The sequence below is a fragment of the Nyctereutes procyonoides genome, unplaced genomic scaffold, assembly GCF_905146905.1.
Source record: "Nyctereutes procyonoides isolate TBG_1078 unplaced genomic scaffold, NYPRO_anot_genome, whole genome shotgun sequence".
Taxonomy (NCBI): domain Eukaryota; kingdom Metazoa; phylum Chordata; class Mammalia; order Carnivora; family Canidae; genus Nyctereutes; species Nyctereutes procyonoides.
Genome location: NW_026575125.1, coordinates 116,032,713 through 116,055,387, shown reverse-complemented (window position 1 = coordinate 116,055,387; position 22,675 = coordinate 116,032,713). Strand labels below are relative to the sequence as shown.

The 22,675-nt window shown below is 42.5% G+C and overlaps 1 protein-coding gene across 2 annotated transcripts in view; it reads right to left on the bottom strand.

Annotated features, from left to right (window-relative positions):
- The window catches only part of MTM1 (myotubularin 1), a 96,062-nt gene that overhangs the window by 8,811 nt on the left and 64,576 nt on the right, over nucleotides 1-22,675 (bottom strand). For both annotated transcript variants that reach the window (XM_055338582.1, XM_055338583.1), the window contains exons 8-13: nucleotides 20,975-21,124; nucleotides 16,757-16,945; nucleotides 12,468-12,653; nucleotides 6,992-7,198; nucleotides 5,514-5,606; nucleotides 4,806-4,919 (exon numbers count right to left, since the gene is read on the bottom strand). In XM_055338582.1, the coding sequence (XP_055194557.1) occupies nucleotides 4,806-4,919; nucleotides 5,514-5,606; nucleotides 6,992-7,198; nucleotides 12,468-12,653; nucleotides 16,757-16,945; nucleotides 20,975-21,124 (939 nt within the window). The remainder of the gene's footprint in view (nucleotides 1-4,805; nucleotides 4,920-5,513; nucleotides 5,607-6,991; nucleotides 7,199-12,467; nucleotides 12,654-16,756; nucleotides 16,946-20,974; nucleotides 21,125-22,675) is intronic.

The window sequence follows — 22,675 nt, the reverse complement described above, 5'->3', positions numbered from 1 at the left end:
ACTATTTCTGCCAGAAGACAGAGGTACAGGATGCTGTACCATTAAGTGCAATTCACTGACCTAAGACAACTATTCCTGGCTAGGTAAAACATTTATGAACAGATGGACAGAATGTTCTTTTAAATTCAGCAGAAAGAAAAATTATCATAAGACCCGGTCAGCCTTCTTCATTTTTCTGCTTGTTAGAACTGTCAAATCTTAACCTCTGCCTGCTTGACAGTAGCTATCTAGAGGTAAAGTCATTTTAACCAAGCAGCCAGATGTTCAATCTATACCATGCTACCGTCCAGACCTTTGAAAACACCTGGACAACTGATTTCACTGAATCTTTACTTTGTCCTTTGGTGTCCACCATCTCAAACACACGCTCACATTGTCTTTGTTTTTTTTTTTTTTTTTTTTTTATAGATTTTTACCCATTTCGAGCATACACCGGGAAAAAAAAACCCCAAGCTTGGGAAATAAAAGGTACAATTATTAAAATTACCAAAGGCAGAATCTGAGACTCTTCCAGTAATGACTTCAATAAGGAAGGACCAATAAGCTAAAACTGGAAGCTAAAAAGAACAGTTTGACACAAGCGACTGAAGAAATGTCTTTAACATGCATATTTCAGTAATGTGAACAAGAAAAATGGCAGCATAAATTTGCCTTCCTTGGAATCCACCTCAAACTTCATTAATTCCTACCTTTCTGATGCCACGAGCTGTACTGTGTTGTGTCCATTTGCATGCTTGTTTTTATTTTTATACATGCCCATAAGTGTAAAACATCAAATAGCCTGACCAGGTTTGTCATGAAAAAAAGAGCTCTCTCACCTCCCCACAAGCAACTGTGTTTGATTTTTTAAACTGATTTATTTTATTATCTGGCACTTAACCTCCACATCTCTAAATAATACGCTTTCCCTGATGCTTGGGGGTTGTTCAGCTATAGGCATCACTCGCTCTGTACTACCTCGGACTCCCGGCACGAAGCACAGCTTTCATGAGTCAGATATTTAGTGTTTTGATCCCTACGATGAAGCAAAAGCTACTCTCAGGCAGGCCACGCACTTTCTGTGATTTCTTCTCCTGCATGATTTTTGTCGTCTTTCCTGGATTTAACGACTATCTCTTCTGTTTGCTGACTTCTCTTGGTACTTATTATTTCAACTCCACTCTTCCTCCAACGTCTCAAAACTTTGTCTGACAAGACACTCAGCACCTCCGGAGCTCCCAGTTTCATCCTCGGAGGAGAGCAAGCCACGTGGGTTGCTCCTGAGCTGAACCCAGCTCACATCTAGGATTTCCTTTCTGTTGCACCTGGAGCATCCCTTGTTGCCTCTCTCGGAGCTGGGGCTCCTGCTTCCTGAGTTCCGTAGTCCTCTTTCTTGTTTGCATGGAGCCAACCCTCCAGCAGCTTCCAGAGAAAGGGCTTGGCATGGGACAGAACTCTTGGTGCCATGCATGTATGAGAATAGCTTTGGTCTCCCCAAATATCTGGTTGAGAGTTTGGTGGCTAGAGAATTCTAGGTTGAAACCATTTTCCTTTAAAATTCTGATGGCAACGCTCCATTGACTTCCAGCTTCCAATACTGCTATTGAAGGATTTTGTCTTCTTGATCTGTTTCTTTGCAAATGACTCCTTCCTTTTCTCTCTGGAAGCTTGAAGGGTCTTAAGGATCTTTTCTTTGTCCTCGGTGTTTTGAAGCTTCCCAAAGATGGGCCTTGGTATGGGCCTATTTTTGCCCACCATGCTTGGGCACTTGGCAGGCCTTTTGATGTGGAAACTTACATATTTCAATTCTGGGAAACAGTCTCAGATTGTTTTGGTGATTTCCTGTTCTATGGTCTCCCTGTTTTCTCTTTCAAGAAGCCCTATTTTGGACTTCCAGGACTGGACTTCTAGGTTGCTGATCTTGTTTCCATCTTGTTACCTCTGTCTCTAATGCTGGACTTTCTGGGGGATTTCCACTTGTCTTTCAACACTTCTTCTGAGTTTTAACCTCTTTTGATATTCCCATTTTTCATTTCAAGTTGTTTTCTGATCTCTGTATGTTCTTTCGAAACAATATCCTGTTGTTATTTCTTGGTGCCAGCATTTTATCATCTTTCTAGGGATATTAAATGATAGCTGCCTGTCTATGTCGCTCCTCTCCCTACCTGGTAACCATTTCTTCCAAGCTGCTTTCCTCCCTCCTGGCTGGTTCTCTGCTATCATTTGAGAATAGAGCACTGAAGAGCTGACTGGAAGCTCTGGGATCATGACACTTGTCAATGTGAGCCTCACTGTGTGCAACCCTAGGTGTTGGTATCTTTAGGTCCTTCCTCCTGGGCTGGTCAGTTTCCCCAGGGGTGATTTTTTTTCATTGAGGTGGAGTCCACGTACTTTAAACTTACCATTTTAAAGTCTACGGTTCAGTGGCTTTTAATACATTCACAAAGTTGTCTAACCACCACTTCTATCAAGTTCTGAGAGGTCTTCATCACCCCAAATGGAAGCTTCGGACCCATTAAGCAGGCATTCTGCATTCTCCCCTCCCTCCTGCCCCTGGCACATACTCATCTGCTTTCTGCCCTGATGGACTTGTTATTCTGGACGTTTCCTATAAATGGAATCATGCCATCTGTACCTTCTCATGTTCAGCTCCCCCATTAGCATGTTTTTGAGGTCTGTCCATGTTGTAGCATGGACCACACCTTCCTTCCTTTTCATGGCTAAAGAAGAGTCCAGCATACGCCTAGGCCGCATTCTGTTCATCCTGTCATCAGCCGACAGACCCGGGGCTGTTGCTCCCCCTTTTAACTCTTTGAACACCTATGTATGAGTTTTTGTTTCAACTCCTGTTTTCATTTCCCTTCAGTATGTGCCTAGGAGTGGAATTGCTAGGTCACAGGACAACTCTTAGCTTTTTGAGGAACCACCAGATGGTTTTCCGAGGCAGCTGCACCACTCTACATCCCTGCCAGCAATGTATGAGGGCTCCACCTTCTCCCCTCACCCTCGCCAACTGAGAAGGTTCTCCTGTGCTCCCACCCAGAACATAAGGACCTGCTGCCAGAATGCTGGGAGTCATTAGGGAGAGTGAGCTGGGGTCCTCACAGTCAGCTCCTGTCACCTGAACCCCACTCTCATGCTCTCTTGAGAAGAAACCTGTGTCAGAATCCTCAGGTCCAGAGTCAGAGGGGAGGGGATCTGGGGAAGCTAACTGCTATTTCTGGCTCCCAAAATTTGGTTGCTACATTTTCTTTCTCATCTTCCCTGTTCTCACAGGTTTATGACTTTAAAACAATGCCCTTGGTGTTGAGTTTAAGAAGTTCTTTGTAGATCTTGGAAACTAGCCCTTTATCTGATACGTCATTTGCAAATATCTTCTCCCATTCTGTAGGTTGTCTTTTAGTTTTGTTGACTGTATCCTTTGCTGTGCAAAAGCTTCTTATCTTGATGAAGTCCCAGTAGTTCATTTTTGCTTTTGTTTCTTTTGCCTTCGTGGATGTATCTTGCAAGAAGTTACTATGGCCGAGTTCAAAAAGGGTGTTGCCTGTGTTCTCCTCTAGGATTTTGAAGGATTCTTGTCTCACATTTAGATCTTTCATCCATTTTGAGTTTATCTTTGTGTATGGTGCAAGGGAGTGGTCTAGTTTCATTCTTCTGCATGTGGAGGTCCAAGAAACAAACAATCCAATCATGAAATGGGCAAAGGACATGAACAGAAATCTCACAGAGGAAGACAAAGACATGGCCAACATGCACATGAGAAAATGCCCCGCATCACTTGCCATCAGGGAAATACAAATCAAAACCACAATGAGATACCACCTCACACCAGTGAGAATGGGGAAAATTAACAAGGCAGGAAACAACACATGTTGGAGAGGATGCGGAGAAAAGGGAACCCTCTTACACTGTTGGTGGGAATGTGACCTGGTGCAGCCACTCTGGAAAACTGTGTGCAGGTTCCTCAAAGAGTAAAAAACAGACCTGCCCTATGACCCAGCAATTGCACTGTTGGGGATTTACCCCAAAGATGCAGATGCAGTGAAACGCCGGGACACCTGCACCCCGATGTTTATAGCAGCAATGTCCACAATAGCCAAACTGTGGAAGGAGCCTCGGTGTCCATCGAAAGATGAATGGATAAAGAAGATGTGGTCTATGTATACGATGGAATATTACTCAGCCATTAGAAATGACAAATACCCACCATTTGCTTTGTCGTGGATGGAACTGGAGGGTATTATGCTGAGTGAAATGAGTCAATCGGAGAAGGACAAACATTATATGTTCTCATTCATTTGGGGACTATAAATAATAGTGAAAGGGAATAGAAGGGAAGGGAGAAGAAATGGATAGGAAATATCAGAAAGGGAGACAGAACATAAAGACTCCTAACTCTGGGAAAAGAACTAGGGGTGGTGGAAGGGGAGGAGGGTGGGGGTGACTGGGTGACGGGCACTGAGGGGGGCACTTGGCGGGATGAGCACTGGGTGTTATTCTGTATGTTGGCAAACTGAACACCAATAAAAAATAAATTTATTATTAAAAAAATTAAAACAATGCTCTTTCCTGACGTTTTTATGGTGTTTGGGGAGGAAGACCTTGCATACCTTTAAAGTCATTCCCACTCTCTGAAGGCAAAATCAATGTCTTACCCCTGCAGTAAATACCAGACACTCAACAAACCCTGGCTGGGGTGAAAACATCCAGGCTCAGTGTTGAAAAATGAGAAACTCTGCATATCCCACAAACAAAGCTATCAAAAGTCTTTTTATTTCATGGCAGACTAGACACATTTAACTAAAAAGATGAGCATTTCCACTCACCTGTTTTTCCCGAGCAGATTCACAGTTGTACAAGAAGGTACCAAACCGGCAACTATACAGATGATCCAAAATTGTAATCAAAAATCGTTCATTGAATTCAAAAGCTGTAGGGAACTAGACAAAAACAAATAAGGCAACAAAGCATGAAAACTTGGGATGGATCTTCTATAGGACTGAAAGGAGGTACCCAAGTAATGCAACATTGTCGCCTTCCAGGAAGGCCAGCAGAGGCTGCCATCGGCACACCTCCCACAGCTCATGTTTTGGTGCTTTGCACAGGACTGAGGAGTTTAAAAGAACATCAATTAAAGGGCCAAAGATGAAAAGCAAACTGATTTTCTGGGTACTCCTGAGCATACAGGGCGTATAAGGCATCTTCCCTATTTAGGGTGTCCTATGTACACATGCCAGATGGAAGGACTGGGAAAGATGCCTTGGGACTGTCGATTCCATTAGGGAAGAGAATGCAGTTAGATACTGATTTTTTAAAACATTATGGGAAATCTCAGACATAAACAGTAATGAGAATAAAACAGTAAAGCCCATGTACCCATTACTTGGCTTCAACAATTATTTACATATGGCCAGATGCGTTTCATCTCTAGCTCTGCCCTGGATTACTGTGAGGCAAAGGCAAATCCTGGACATTTGATCAAAACACTTAAATGTGAAGTCAAGTGTATTTTTATTCCATATATATCCTCTTACCTGTTTTGACATTTGCCATACACAATCAATAAACTGGAGAAAAATAGGAGACCGGTCAGCGTCAGCGTGGTTTTTATCACCATGACCTATTCTCTGAAATGAATGGGTGAAGACGATTTGTTTTCATTGATGGGTACAAAACCAAGAAAGCATATAACCCACACAATGTGACAATACAACTCAGCAATCTGCTTTCCAAATGCCAAGTTTCTCAGACAGTAAACAGTATATGTTTTTTCTGTGGCAATACAGAAATGTTAAAAAGTTTTGAAATAATGGAAATCAGGGGCGCCTGGGTGGCTCAGCAGTTGAGCGTCTGCCTTTGGCTCAGGACATGATCCTGGGGTCTTGGGATCGGGTCCTGCACTGGGCTCCTTGCGGGAAGCCTGATTCTCCCTCTGCCTGTGTCTCTGCCTCTCTCTCTGTCTCTCATGAATAAATACATAAAATCTATTTTTAAAAAAGGAAAGAAAAAATGGAAATAAAGTCTATAAACATCTGTAATGGACCCATGCTGAGGGGCAAAGCATCATCACATGTGTCACAACCATTTCTATCATCAGCTGCAGGTGGACAGGGCCAGCTCATCCTGCAGGTAGGTTAGCAGCTATAAGGTACCAACCTCAAGTTTGAAGCCTCGAAACCATGTTCAAAAGGGTGTGATTAAGAAGTGAAGTTATTTCTTCAAACAAGACAAAAACCTCACCATTTCTTCTTATTTAGAATGATTCTTTCCACTTGCAAATGTTATTCACACTACTTAGAAAATGTGGAGAAGAATCATCTGAGGGAACTTGTTAAAAGGCTTTTTCAGGGGCGCCCAGGTGGCACAGTTGGTTAAGCGTCCGCCTCTTGATTTTGGCTCAGGTCGTGAGTTCAGGGTCCTGGGATAAAGCCCTAACTCCATGCTCAGCAGGGAGTCTGCTGGAGATGCTCCCCCTTTGCCCCTCCCCCTGCTCGAGCTCGCATGCATTCTTTCTCCCTCTCAAATATTTTTTTTTTTAAAAAAAAGGTGTTTTCAAATGGTATCTGGAGATAGACCTGGAAATAGGAATTTTAGTAGGTTCTCTCAACTTTCAAAATGCTATCAGAGAATAATAATAATAATAATAATAATAATAATAATAATAGCAGCCTCGACTAAAAGTCTAGCATCTCTGCAAAATGTATTTGGCTCTAATGGCTATAATAATAGCTGGGAAAGAATGGTCATCCTATCCTCCTCCTTTCAAACAATTTCAACATTTCTATGCAGGTTCCTGGCATTACCCTCAAGTCAAACTGTAAATAGTGCAGATGTATAAACATGCGTCCTATGACAACTTGACCCCAAGGAGTCGGACATCTTCAAACGTGTACTTTTCATTTGACTCCTCAGATTTCCTTTTCAAAAGCAAATACATGGTTTAACAACTAGCTTTTAAATCTCGAACGGCAGTGATGTGACATTTCAAAAATCAGGTTTATTGTTTACTTACAGATGCAAACTTATGTCCAAAACTTATCCATTCCTTTTGTACCAATATTTCAAAGCCCTCGATGCTCCGATAGAAGCTGTCGAGCATCAGCATGGCCAAGGACGTCAGCTGGGCAGTCCTGTCCCATCCATCGCTGCAGTGCACGAGCACTGAGCTCTTCCCTGAAGAAACTCTGTCTGCTACTTGAATGGCTCCCGTCAAAACAAGCTGCCAAAGAAGAACAGGTGAGTTGGTAGGTAGCTGTGAGGTACTGCTGAAATTTGAAATGATAGTTTTTAACCCTAGAAAACGTCCCGTTTTCAAATACTGCTACTGTCTGGAACAGAAAGATTTCTGTGAAGGAAACACCAGGAGCTGCTGGACCTGTGACTAGGGTATTTAAAAAATTAAACAAAAAACAGCCCAATGCACAAAAAACCACATTGCATTTCAAGTTTATTTTCGCGTATGTGATTACATTAGCATACTAAGGGCTGTCCTAGCCAAGTTGCACAGACTGTGGCTTAAATGACAGGAACGTATGATCTTGCTACGAGTCCAAGACCAAAGTGGGCAGGACCAGGCACCCTCTGAAGGCTCTAGGGAAGGACCTGTTCCAGGCCTTCTCATAGCTTCTGGTAGTTTCTTGGCCCGTGGCAGCAAAATTCCAGTCTTCACATGGCCTTCTCCCTGGGCATGTGTCTCTGTGTCCAAATTTCTTCTCTGCATAAGGACACCAGTCTTACTGCATTAGGGGCCCACCCTACTCCAGTATGACCTCGTCTTAACTGCTCACATCTGCAATGACCCTGATTCTAAAAGGTCACACTGGGGGGTCAGGACTTCAAGACATGAAAGATTTTGGGGGGACAGCACAATTCAACCCATAGCAGTGATCATTTTAGAAAAATCGCTGGCCCAACAGGTCCAGCCTAGACCTTAAGGGCCCGAAACAATGGAAATCACCTTTGTTATAAGTTGACAAAATATGAACTGTTCGATGGCTCGTAAGTAGAATACTTACGTAAAGATAAAGTGATGGCCTTCTAGTGAATGTTTGAGACTTAAAAGTACTACTAAACTTATGTATACAAAGAGTTACTGTCATGATGTCATTTTTGGATGATTTGGGTACTCATGGAGTTGTCCTTTACAAATCACAGAATGTACCCATCATGACGGTACAGTTTGAGAAGACCATGTAAACGTATATGGTGGCGCAATCATCACAATCCAGTCATAGAATGCTTCCACCACTCACAAAAAGTCTCGTGCGATCTGAGCTCAATCTCTGCTTCTCCCTCAGCCCCCAGCTACCAGCAATTTGCTTCCTATCTCTGTAGTTCTTCATGGACTCGAAATTTCATCTAAATGCAATCATATGATAGGTGATCTGTTATGTCTGACTTCTTTCACTTAGTGTCACAGTTTAAGGTGCATCAGTGTGGCAGCCCACATCATCCTTCCTTTTTAAGGCCCAAATGTCTCCCATTGTACAGACAGATCATATTTTCTTTGTCCGCCCATGGGCTGATAGACGGTTGGTTGTTTCTAGCATTGGGTTACTGCGAGTGACGCTGCTGTGAACTCTGGCACCCACAGATCTGTGTGTGAGGACTTCAGTTTTCATCTCTCTTGGGTAAATACCGAAGAGTGAAATGGTTGGGTCATATAGTAAATGTACGTTGATTTAACTTTTTGAGAAACTGCTGAGTTGTTTTGGACCATTTCACACTGTGGCTGTCAGTAGAGTACGAGAGCTCCATCTTTTCAGGTGCTCATCAGCTATTCACATACATAATGCCCATTTTTGGATCTCCCAACATCCCAACGGCTGTGCAACAGTCAAGCAGTGTGGTCGTTTTAAGTGATTCAGACTAAGTGAAAGATCTGCTATACAGAACTTTAAAGACCCATACTTTTGTGATTTTTTAAGACTTTATTTACTTGTTTAAGGAAGCTCTACACCTAATGTGGGGCTTGAACTCATGATCCTGCTATCGAGAGTCCCATACTCCACCAACTGAGCCAGCCAGGAGCTACTGAAGATCTGTACTTTCCTTATTTTAACAGAAACAGTTACTAAAGATAAGTGGACAAAGTTGTGCTGAGGACAGGTTAGGGGACCTGATGGCACATCAATTACTCGTACAAAAGTAATCGCTTTTAAAATGACTACAGCAGCTTTATTTCTTCAAGCATTTTAAGTATCTCCTCAAAATCCTGTTTACAATTTTAACTTGAGGCACTTCTGCAGGAAGGGCTGTTGAGAAGCAACGGTAATATAGCAGATCGCTTGAATTCAACTTAAGGAAGCTGAGCTTCTGGCACACTTTTACAGAGAGCCTGTTAACTTTAAAAATATCACATGTTTTCCAATAAAGTACAAATTCCCACCATCGCATCTTGACGGGAACGCTGCTAGTTATCTAATGAAACGAAAATCAGATTTTTCAAAAACCATCACTGGAAACTCTTAAATCACCAGATGGACCTGGGACTGATGGGGAGGCAGTGTGTGGTGTGCTGGCTCAACGGCCTGAGGCCTGGGTTTGAAACCTCCTTCCACCACTTTTGACACGGCACATACCTAGCCAATTGCAGAACTGTGGTTCCTTTCTCTCTAAAGTGAGGAGAGAAATGGGCTCCCCACTAATAGCCTGTCTTGGCCTAAGACAAAGAGTAACCATCAAGTGATGACATCAAGCATGGGTTCCACGAAGGCTAGCTGTCAGCTAGCTGCCTTCTAAGAGACACAAAAGAACATGTCACTTTCAAAGAGGAAGGGCTATAGGGCAAGAGCATTGGAAAGGACATAGAGAACATGTAAGCTCCAGAAACCACAGAGACAATACACCCTGTTGGGGCTCTGCTGACGGACTGGAATGTGGCTATGGGACATACGCCAGGCTGGTTGGTGGTGGTCTCCTCGCTCGCGCAGCTTGACCTGTTTTGCAGAGCAGTGGGACCATTTTGTCTGGATGCAGGTTAGTGGTGGCCATGCCATGTGTCTCTCAGCAGTCCTGGGGCTGCAGGATAGTGTGGGAGGCTGCAGGATGGGTCAACCAATGATGTCCAGGTCCTAGCCCCTGGAAATCTGCAAACACTGCCTTGGATGGTAACAGAGACTTTGCAGACGTGATTACCAAGATAATGACTCTGAGATGGGGAGATCATCCTGGACTATAGGCAGGTGGGCCCTGAATTATACCCCTTGTTTCCTGATAAGAAGGAGCAGAGGGAGATTTCACAGAGAGAAGGCAATGGGATCATGGGAGCAGAGGTTGAAGCGATTTGGCCACAGCCAGGGAATGCCAGCAGCCACATGAAGCTAGAAGAGGCAAGGAACAGATTCTCCCCTAGAGCTTCCAGAAGGAACACGGTCCAAATGAGCCCCCCTCCATTCCCACCTGCTTGCTCTTCAAGGTCCGGCTCAAAGCTACCTGTATCTCTGTTCCCTTGTCTTCTAGCATGATGAGACTTATGCCTGAGAAGCCCTGAGTCAGAGGTCACTGCAGGCGTTGATCTGGGCTCCCCAGTTACAGCTGGTCTCCTTAGAGAACACCGACAGTTTCTTTCATTTCTTTCCTATCCCCTCTCTTTGGACAAAACTATAAAAATGTACAGGGGCCCTTTATAGAATTTTCCATATTCTGTAGGTTCTAACTTCCATGCACCTCTTAGTAGCCTTGACTCCTGACTTCCTCAGATACCTGAGCCACTGAAGAAGACCTGCTTCTGACCAGTCCCTATTCTAGCTAGCTCAGAGTAAGAGTCTACTTTTCCCAATTAGGCCCCACCCAGGTCTGTTCCTGGGCTTTTGTCCAGACCGCCTCTTTCTAGAATGGGTCCCTTTGTCCCTTCTACTTTTAAGCCCCACCAAATCCCAAAGGGCCTGTTCCTTCCACTGCCTTTGCTATGAAGGCTTGCTGGCACTTTACACACTGCACCAGGGAGTACTAGCTTTCTTGTTACACATGCATGCCACCTCTTCAACCATATGGACCTCCCTAATGGCAGGAAGTATGTCTCTTCCCTTTTTCCATCCATAGGGTCTAGAGCGCAATGCTTTGCATATGAGAGTGCAATACTCTAAAAATAAATGTTTTCTCTCACAATAGTTTTATAGAAAAGTTATAAAGGTACTACAGAAAGTTTGCATTTACTCGACCCAGTCTCCCCTATCCCTGACATCCTATAATACTACGGTACATTTGTCACAATCAGTGAACCAATATTGATGTGTCATTAAGTTACTAATAAACTTTAAGATGTTATTTATTTATTTATGAGAGACCCAGAGAGACAGGCAGAGACATAGGCAGAGGGAGAAGCAGGCTGCCTGTGGGGAGCCTGATGTGGGACTCGATCCCAGGACCCCAGGATCACGCCCTGAGCCAAAGGCTCAACCACTGAGCCACCCAGGTGTCCCTATTAATAAACTTCCTCATTTATTTTTAATAGAGTCCATACTTTATTCAGGTCTCCTTAGTTTTTTTTTTTTTTTTTTTTTTTTTTTTTTTTTTTTTTTTTTTTTTTTTTTTTTTTTTTTTACCCAATGTCCTTTTTCTAATCCAGGATCCCACCCAGGACCCCACATTACCTTAGCTGTTACAATTACTTGGTTTTGCAATTCGTTTTTGAGAAAAAAAAGAAAAAAATGAAAGTTAGACAGGCCAAATGAAAATATGATTCCTACCAAGTCTGAAAGTGGAATTTGGCTAGGAAACGTTCTATATTAAGAATGCACCTATTTGGGATCCCTGGGTGGTGCAGCGGTTTGGCGCTTGCCGTTGGCCCAGGGCGCGATCCTGGAGAGCCGGGATCGAATCCCACGTCAGGCTCCCGGTGCATGGAACCTGCTTCTCCCTCTGCCTATGTCTCTGCCTCTCTCTCTCTCACTGTGTGACTATCATAAATAAATAAAAATTAAAAAAAAAGAATGCACCTATTTAAAGGAGGCTTTTTGTTTGTTTACACAACAAAATGGTACCTTCTAAAGGTGTTCTTTCCCTCAGATAGCTTCAAGTAGTTTTACTCAAGACTGGAGGTTTCTGATGCCTTTATCAGGATGAAGGATTGAATATAATCGAAGCATAAAGTTCATCCTTTACAGTCAGTCAATTTGAGATTAGTTTCAATAAAAACAACCTCTCTCTAGGTCCTTGTGAGTCATACCCCGTAACGTTTGGCTAGTAAATTGGCTGTTCTTAAACAAACCTGCATGAAAGACTGAACTAACTTACTATTGACCAGATGGAAAGTGACCTCCCTACAAACTCTCAAACTGTTCTGGAGCAATGTTGTGAAATCTTTAAGTTAGTTAAGCAAATTAGGAAGAGACACAACATTGTCAAATGTAGAACTCCATACTACAAATATTTCATCTTTCACTGCTCAATTTTAATAATGGAAGGAATTAAAAAAAGATTCCTGCTCCACTAAACAATGACTTTCTTCCTTAGATATGTCCATTTTTTTTTCAAAATATACTTGCCTTGATATGTTCTAACCAATGGGTAGACTCCAAACTGGACAGCCAGTGAGACTCTTCCACATTAGGATAAACGATGTCTTTGACTTTTTTTAAAGATTCCCGCATAACATGAATGTTATGAATGTCTAAGAAGAAAAGTTCGGCGTTATGATATGCATCATCACTTTCATATCCTCCTCCTGTTGCCTGAGAAACAGCAAGACACACAATCAGTTGGGTTTTCTATTTCATCAGTAACTTACACAAATATTTCAAGTCCTCTAAATCGCAACCTAAAACCTCCCCAGCTTGGATGCAGTGACTGACGTGGCCTGACTTCCCATCTAACGCTGAGCCTCAACACTGAGCCTCAGTTATACTCTGAGCTAGGAAAGAAACAGAACAACAACAACAACAACAACAACAACAACAACAAAACCCCCAGCAGGCTGGCAATTTCCGGAGGATCTGTAGTTGCAAGAAAAGAAAATCACTTCAAAATGTTCCATAATTACTAGCTCTTCTTCTGGATCTGGGAAGGCAAGAGCGGTTCTCAAGGGTCCTTGTCCGCTATCGGTTTTGTAGCGGTACTCTTTGGCAGTGGAGGAGCGGGGAGGTGGGGTGCTGGCTCCCTAACAGCATTCAGCTTCGGCCCCTCTCTGCTCTGATTTGAGGCAAGGCACTCAACTTCTCTGAGCCTCAATGTTCTCTCCCACAGAATTGGAGATAACACTAGGTAGGTTAAACAGGATTTAAAGCAGTCATGTCCTATCACAGCTGATACCAGCCACCATTTGGTGAACCCCAGTGATTGTCCCAGATACGAAGATTCTTGCTTTCTATCGGCTTCACTGATTCTTACAGCAATGCTGCAAGAGAGGTATTATCATCCCCGTTTTGCAAATGAGAAGAGATGCTATTTAACTATCCCCAAAGTCACACAGTCATCGGTAGAATTCAAGGCGTCTGAGTGCAAGAGCCAGACCTTTTCCAGCACACCATGACCATCTGCTCTGTAAACAGCAAGGATGGAGAGCCGCACCACGCAGAGCAGGCCCCCAAAGAGCAAAAGGTTTCAAGAGGAGACAAGACGGCCACCATCCACCGCAGTGCCTGCAAGTATTAACTTGCCAGGACAGGCAATCCGTCCCCCTTCATCGCACGGTGGAGATGCCCACTTTCCATGTAAAGAAATAGCAGTGTAATAGAAGGAACCTGGCTGCATTCTGCTTAATGCTTTAAAATCTCACAGCACGTGTGGCCTCTGGCCCTTTAAGAAAAAGTTAAATAATTCAGAGACTTGCCAAGAAAGCAATGTTCTAGGAGCTGAAATGGAAGGGGAAGGCATTGGACAAATGTGCTGTTGCTACGTATTGCCTCTTTTTATTTATAACAATAGAAAGAATATAAAACTTGTACTCAGAAGGGCCAATGCATCCTATGGTGCTTTGTTTTGTTTTGTTTTTTTGCCAGGGTTAGTCACACAGGTTTCCTGCAATAGAAGCAAGGTAACCACTTGGATTTCAACCCTGAAGACCTATGTGCAAGCCAGAGGTCTCCGTCTTCACAGACTCTACGTAAGGAAATAGGTTTTATTTAGAAACATATTTTCAAAGCTTGTTACAGACAGCATCAGTAATAAGTAGACAGTACACAATCACTTGGCTGTTTTTAAAGAAGTCATTAGCTAATGAATAAAGTGACAGACGAGCCATGTTTCCCTCTTCTCAGTTATCCATGCCTCAGGGTATAACACCTTGCGGCTCTGATCAAAGGCCTCGACAGAGGTGCTCCTACCCACCTGGCAGGCACCTCCATAAACTGCAGGCACACAGCCTGTGAGGAAACAGCAAGCCTACAATGCAATGACAAGTCACCCTCCCACAGATGACCCGCTTCCCTACAGGAAACAGTTACAGTGATTTCCAAAGAGATTCTCACTGCTGGAGTTTTTTTCACAAATAACTGAAGATAATACGTAGAAAAACAAAAGGCAAAACATACTTATTGTTCCTTGCCAGAGCAAAGACAGACATTAATGCAGCTCCACTTGAACCCATCACAGTGGACTGCGGCAAAACTGAAGCAGCCTGGCACCGGGTCTTATCTACGCCTGGGTTTTGTCTGTTTACTTGACAATTGGCGTAATGTTGGTTATTATGTGGAGGGTGGGCAGTGCAAATTTCTAAATATCCACAGGGGAGGAAGGATTAGGTCCAAAGAGAACAGAAGTCAGAAGAGTAAAAATCAATGAGGCAAGCATAGAGTGAGTTCCCAAAAGTTCAACTTCTCCAGCTCTGGTTCGTTTTGAAGTCTTCACAGTTTCCTTCTCTTTAATGAAAAGGAACAACCCAGACAAGCTAGTACAACAGCATAAAGGTTCAAGGGCCTGTTGCTATGGATATAGATGACTAGGGGAGAGCCACAGCAGAGGGAGGAGGGAACAGAAGCTTGGTTTTTAAAGAATGCTGCACAGGTCTTTAAAGCCTCAGTTTTTTTCCTCAAATTTTTCCTTCCCTTCATTCCTAAGAGCACTAGTAACACAGGCGTATTTCCTGGGTGTTAAAAAGGCATTCGAGAATTCTGCTGGGGAGCTGGGGAAAACAACAATGAAAAAAGATTCTACTGCTATCACAATAAGCTTCAGAGTTAATAAGATGATGAAATGTATAATCATTTTGTACATTTTCGTATTTTAAAATAATCTTTCTAAAGTCCTCATTTTAATGTTACATCATCTCTATTTCAGGCTAAATGTATACATGCAAACATTGCATTCTATACACAGTTTCAACTCTGAATTATATATGAGGGATGGAACAGAAATATCTAATGTTACGAATAATGCAAGAAGAGATTCATCTTTGGACTTAATTTCCTAAATGTTTTACTTCTACTTCTTAATTTACTAGTCAACAACACTCCCTGATTGTTTTACATATAATTTCAAGATAATTTCCATTACTGAAACAAAAATCAACTGCAATAACAGATAGCTGGTCCAAAAGCACACAGGGAGTGAGGGGGGGGGGGGACTCCCTGGATGCAAATGTGTAAGACACACAATCTGTGTACAAATAATTGTGAGCAGAGCCACACACACACACACACACACACACACACACACGCCATTTTTACACACCCTTCTGTTTAGGAAAGCTGCTGCATCTCTCAGAGCTGCTTGAGGACTTGTTTTGCTTTCAGGTTCTTGTCTTGTGCTATGAATAATTGAAGATGCCAGAAAAGTGACCTCGGGAAAAGCAAAGTATTCAAGATGATGAAATTTAAGCCTACATCTGACGAGAAACAAGAAATCGGAAAGGCGGAATGGTGGTGAACACCTTAGGGCAGGCCCACTGTGAGCACTTGCAAGTGACAACTGGCAATAGTAGGAGAAGGAAAAAACGAAATGAAAAGGAGAAGTCAAAGGACACCTAGGTGGCTGAGTGGTTGAACGTCTGCCTTTGGCTCAGGTTGTGGTCCTGGGGTCCTGGGATCGAGTCCCACATCAGGCTCCCCGCAGAGAGCCTGCTTCTCCCTCTGCCTCTGTGTTTTTCATGAATAAATAAATAAAATCTTTAAAAAAATGGAAAAGAGAAGTTTAATATAAAAAGCCTAACAATCTGGGGCTGTTCAGTGTACAGGCAAATGGCCTTATACCTTGCAGCAGCTTCTGTAGATCTTCTGAAAGCAACACTACCTAATCACTGATGTTCACCAGGATGACCCCAATCAACTATAGGGGTGCTCAGTATACTCTGCTTAAGAAGGCCAAGAGACAACAGAGACAGACTTGCCTTGAAAATAATAACAGTGTGTGCACATGATTATAAAATCCGTGTGCGGAGATCTACTCATTTCTTGAATTATCTTATATAAATGAGAACACACATTAATGAGTATAGTGAAGAGACAGTCTGGATAAAGCTACAGGTTTAGGATTTTAACAATTCCAGCTTCCCACAACTCCTCACAGATGCTTCAGCAGCATATATATCAAGATGGCTCAGGAACACCCTAAAGTGCTCCAAAGAGACTCCAACTTCTGCCAAAATCGAAGTTTGTTACAGTTCTATACTCACCTAATTTGCCTAAAGGTTATGGTCATTTGAACCTTAATGGATTCAACTCTCAAGATGGATTTTGTGATTAAAACTACTTCCTCCCTCAGCAAACTAGTTTTCCCATTTCAACTAAAGTCTAACTTCACATAAGCCCACACGTTGGCACACCGTGCAAAAACATTCATGTGAAATACGGCATGCTAAATGCAACAAGATAAGATCTATTGTGTCACTAAATATACTCACCTTGTTGGCCACGGCATTTACGTTGGGTCTGGCATCATAGATTGTGAGTTTAGAAATTTGTCTGTTAGTCTCCCTGATAACATCGAGATACTTCTCATCATCTTTATTCCGTTTACCACTCATTCCGACAAGAGGCTGGCTGCAGCGCACAATGACGGTCTTGTTTTCTGGATGAATCCATGACAGCACCTATGGTTAGTCCAGAAATTTTAAGCTATCCAGAAAGAAACAAATCTCAAAACAGTTAGAAATACATATAAAAAAAAAATAAAGTGCTAACAATCATGATGAAGTGAATCTGATTTAGCCGAAACAGTACTTGTTCACCTGCGATTTTCACTTTGTGTGCCCATAACCAATTGCTTTACTAGTCTTAATTAGCACCACGTCTCAGACATTAAATGCTTACCTAAAAAAAGTTCTATCACCTAAAGGAAATAAAAAGCTTCTAATACTACTTCAGGTCTGCAGCTTGCACTGGATTTCCCAGACAGAAACAAGCTTTAACAAGAAGTGAGATGTAAAGGAAATCACCTCTGGTACATGTGCTTCTATACTACCAACTGACTTCTACAGGTCATCTCCCCAACAGTCTCAATTCTAGAATCTCACACAGTGGGGAGAAAATCCAAGGGAAGAAAAAAAAAGCTCTCAGGATGTCCAAAGAGCTGCCAGAGGTCCCACAATGAGGCTTGAAGAGCCGTACTTTGCACACAAGCCTAGCACGTGTGCTACCTGGTTTCCAAGCTCACGGTGCAGGAGAAACAACACTCATAAAAGGGAGCTAACAATGTAATACAACAGAAACTACAGAATTGTCCACTTTAAGTGGGTGAATTGATCGGGTAGGCAAATTGGATCTCAAAGCTGTTAAGAAAACAAAAAGGGAGCCAGGAGGTGAGTGTGGTGGGCAACAGGGTGGGCTCTGGGGGAGGCACATCTCTGCTGTGGCTGTAACCTGGACATGGGGTTCACAGCCCCTGTCTCTCCCAACTCTTCCTTCATCAAATGGGGTGTGGGGTGTGTGGGGGGGAACATGACTCCACAGCCCTGCTGGGCAGATGAACGAAGAACACATGTAAAGTACATTCCAGGGGCAGGCCAGGTGGTCTGGGAAGTCAGATCTGGAAAACTGTGAAAAGCAGACACAAGAACCAAAGAAGCTCACTTACTACAAGGCCAAATGCGTTGTCATCTGTGAAGTCACCCCCTCCATGATGGCAAATGATAAGCACTGATGTTCACAAAAACCGATGTGCATAATAATGACAATGGGTTAGTGAGAAAAGATTACATGATAGCGTGAATGAATCCTTGTTCACAGAGTCTTTGCGCCATGCCAGAGACCAGTAACGCAACATCACTGTGGCCCCGAAGAGTTCAAAGGCTCAGAACTAGGAAGCCCTGGGACAAGCACTGGCTGTTCTGGACCTCCGGTTTCTAACCAACACCATGGAGGTGACACCTGCCCAGCCAGCCTCCTATGGCCCTTGCTTCAAGACAGGTAAGAGACATGAGATCACTTTTATGCACGTATGGATGTATTTTTAATTTTCCAGGTTTACTGAGAATGTAAGTGATATACAACACTGAGTCAGTTTAAGCTATACAACATGTTGACCTGATACAAGATCACTTCTAAAAGAGAAAATCACTATATACAAGAGACTTATTCTTTGATAAACATCCTCACCAACTTTTATATTTAAATCACGTCCTAGGCGAGGAAGTGCCCTGTACCATTGGCAGTGACCTCCCTTCCTCGACCCCTCTTCTGTCCGCCTGGGAGATTAAGGCTGGAATCACCATGCCATGTTACAGGTACTCTTGTAAGCTGCTTTGCTTCTTTCTTTTTCTTTCGGGATCTCATCCACCTTCTTAAAAGGATGCATACTCCCTTGGCTCACAGGTATAAATAATGGTCACTTCACACCACCACCAAGCATGACTGCTTTCAAAGTATATGGTACTATATTGGGTCATTCCTAGTAAGCTTAGTATCTAGAAGTCATAGGTAATTAAGGATATTCACCTATATTTAGCCACCAAAAGATGTTGATCATAGAGTTGTTGATAAAAGTAAAAGATTAAAAGGAACCGAGATGTCTCAATAGAAAATGGATATAAGACATTATGGTAATAATGTGTGCCCCCGACACACGGACACAAACATGCTCATCAGCATGAAAAGTTCTTTCCAAGATGATGCTATGCAGAGAAAGTGGACTGAGGCACAAATTACAGGATAATTTCTTTTTTTTTTTCAAATAAAAATGTGCTTGCACAGAAGACAGTTTGGGAGGACGCAGACCAAAATGTTAACTGTGGTTCTCACTAGGTGGCAGACTCCTTTCTGCTTATCGGCACTTCGTAAAATGCCTAAAATAACTGTGTATTACTGATATATTAAGGACTTCTGCAACTTAAAGACAAACATGTTTGAGAACATGGGAATGCATATGAGAACATACGTATGCATTAATGGGGACACCGATGATGCATATGGATCATTTCTTTCTTCAGTGATATCTCATAATCGTTCATATTCCTATTTATGCACACAATAACCAGAGTGCTTTCTCATCAATTCTTTTTGTATTTTTATATGGGCTTTTAAAAAAGAACTGAATATCAAATATTAATGATTTCACATTTAAAAGGAAATACGTTTTCTGGGGTACAGTCAAGAGTCAGGTGGTTAGAAGGTGTTTGAGAAAGAACACATTATCTACCATTGAGTATTCTTCAGCACGGTAATCTATAAAGATATAGACAGGATGGAAGGCTTAACTTTAGTTTTATTAGGAAAAATAAAGGCAGACTCGTGGCCATTATGAAGTAAGGAAGATCAATAAAATGGCTATGTAACTAAAAAGTTAAGCATTCTATTAGCTCTACAGTAGACTCTCATTCACTCAGGATGGTGGAGACTAGTGGGCAGATGGCAGGGGAGCACACTGGACTGGGCACACTTGTATCTCCTCTTCTGTCCCAAGTCCCATGAAATACACACACACACATACACACACACACACACACACACACACACACACACACACACACACTGACATGGTAGATGTTCAATGGAATGAAGGCATGAACAAAATCAATCCACACTACCCTTGCCTAGTTCTCCTGTGGGCGAGACAAGTATTAGCAAGACAGCTGGCCAAGGCAGGGGTGGAATTTATGGCTATGGCACAGAAAAGTATGTCACAATAGAGCAGAAGAAGAGGAAGTAAACTTGCAACTCTAGCCTCGCTGGCACTGTATTCTAGCAAAATGAGCTAAAGAGCATATAGTCAAGTACAATATAGATCATTAACATATGAACAGACACTCATGATTAGAGAAATGAGTGAATTTTAAAAGTTATGATTCCTATTATGTCGATGTTGTACCGGAGTTCCACACAAATGTCCTTTTAAGGACAAAAAATGTCTAGACTTGGGAGTTAAAGGCAAGGTGACATTAAATCTTAATTTCTTCAATCCTTGTTTTTCCAAAAATCTGTTATTTAGCAAAACCACAACAAAACAATGTACTTATTATGACATGCCCTGAAAATTAAGAGAGGAAAAAATTCTCTAAATTTTAAATCAATAAAATTTATGCACACAAAGTAGACGGTATGACTCATACATAAATATTTAAGAGCCAAAGAGAACTTTGTGAACTAGGTCCAATGATACTGTAAGTATACTGTCTGGAATAATCTGCATTTGGCTCCAGTTTGCTAACGGCATTTAGGCAGCTTGCAAATGTGATGAGGATGAGCTAGACCTACTAAAGGCGGGCACACATGAAAGGCTGTACTCCTGCACTCTAACACAGGACAGACAGCGTGCCACTTCCAGTAGGATTCAGCCGACGTTCACGGAGAGCCCATCATACGTCAGGTATCATACTACAAAGGTGAAAACCATAGAACCCCTGTCCTTTCATCTTTCCTTCCAGCTACCACTTGGTTGACGTGTGCTTTACTTATACCCTCTCTCGTATGAGAATCATTTTATGCCCGTTCTCTGTCCCTGATTGTGAGCTCTGGAAGACCGGTGCTGTCTCACTTCTTTTCCCATTTGGCGTGGTACTTTGCACTCAGAAGGCACTTAAAAATCATATGGTGGATTGCAATTCCCAGAGTGTTTCTCTGACTTGACTACTATTCTTATGGGATAAAAGGCAGTCTTTGAGGAAAACATTAACTGTAATACTCACTGGAATTCGATTTCTGGATCTAAAAGTTGCAACTCTCCTGAGATCGTCATCTGAGGCACGATATGGAACCACCAAGAGAGCAGGATAAGTGTCACAGAGCTCATAGCACTTGTTGATAAAAGTTATTCTCCAGTGGTGATTGGGCAAGCCCTGTAGGAAAAAAGGAAGTCCCGAGTCAGTACCGCATGACTCCATCTCTGGATTTGGCCTCGGGTCTCCTTTCTTCTTTCTAGCAGAATCTGCACATGCCTCTTTGACCACAGGGTAGTGCGGTCTAAGGGTTTATAATAAAGGGAGCCAAATCAGTAATCCAGACAACATAAGAACACAAGACAAAACACTAGTGGTTCCCATAATTCTAAAATATCATTGGCAAATACGGATTTTCTTGAATTTGAGGTTGGTCTTTATTTCATGTCAAACTATTTCTTGCTACTTGTACAATAAAGATAAGCCCAAGTTCATCCCCCACTTGTGTACCCCACCCCCGCCCCAAAGAAAAGTGCATCATGTAATTTTAACCTGTGTCTAACTGAGGGTAGCAAAGAGATCGGGCGACTTCCTCTCCCTACCCAAAACAGAGTGAATGCTTCCGTCTGCTCCAAAGTAGAAAGAGGCTAAGTTCATGAAGAAAGTCACAGAGGGGAAATAGAGGAAAACCCCTCTGGGGAGGCTCATTTCGCCACCTCCTAAAAGTCTTTTCAATCAAGTTGTTTGGGATCGGTGATTGCTCTATGGGTTGCGTGAGAAATACAGGCATCTGCATTCTGAGCACGCTGCTGATGTGACAGGGAGTCACGGAGTACACCTCCCATCCTGTTATCCACCCACAAAATCGTCTAGTGTGGGCAAGATTCAGAGGTGGTGGAATAGTCTCTCCCCATACTCACAAATACACAGATACACACACAAAGGTGAGCTATGTGGGTGCTTGCTGTGGGGACAGACATTGTACCTTTTCCTTAGGTCTGGTCCTATAGACCACGGACCAAACAGGTGAGTCTGACGCTGAATCCAATTAGAGAGTTATAAGTCCCATGAGAAAGTTATAAGAAGAAAAGATGAAAAATAATGGCAGTCTCGAACAAGATACCGTCAACAGTTCATACATGCATGCAATCTTAAACAGGAACTGTCTTGTTTCAAGCTAGAAACATGGATCTAAAAAATAAGTCTTCATATTGTCAGTAATGCTCCAAAACTAAGTTACAGATATTTAAATACATAATGCTACCGAGGTCTCCAAAACATGCCAAATGTTTTCATGGTTTTTCTTCTGCCTTAATAGCTGACCCAGAATAGAGGTCATTAAAAGGAGAGGTAGAGACAGTCTTTGAAAACTCAACTGGCTAAAGCTGACTTCTGGAAGTGTAGGACGTACTACCTCATACAAGTGACCTAAACTCCTGCATCCACATCCCTGAGCATCGAATCTGCTTACAAATATGCACACCACTGGTCAAGACTAAAAAGCAAACAAACAAAAATCAGTGTGGGTGCTTGGTAGTGGAGGTGGTGGCTAGAAGGTTCTTCTCGAGTCTAGGGTTCTATGATTTTGCTTTACATTCACTGCGTTTTCATATAAAGCAACTGGGCTTGATCTGACTCTCAAAGCTCACTCAACAAAAGTTGCTGATTATCTTAAGAGCTGCGTAGGATGAGAACTATGAAAAACCCCATCACAAAACTCCTAGCTGGCCT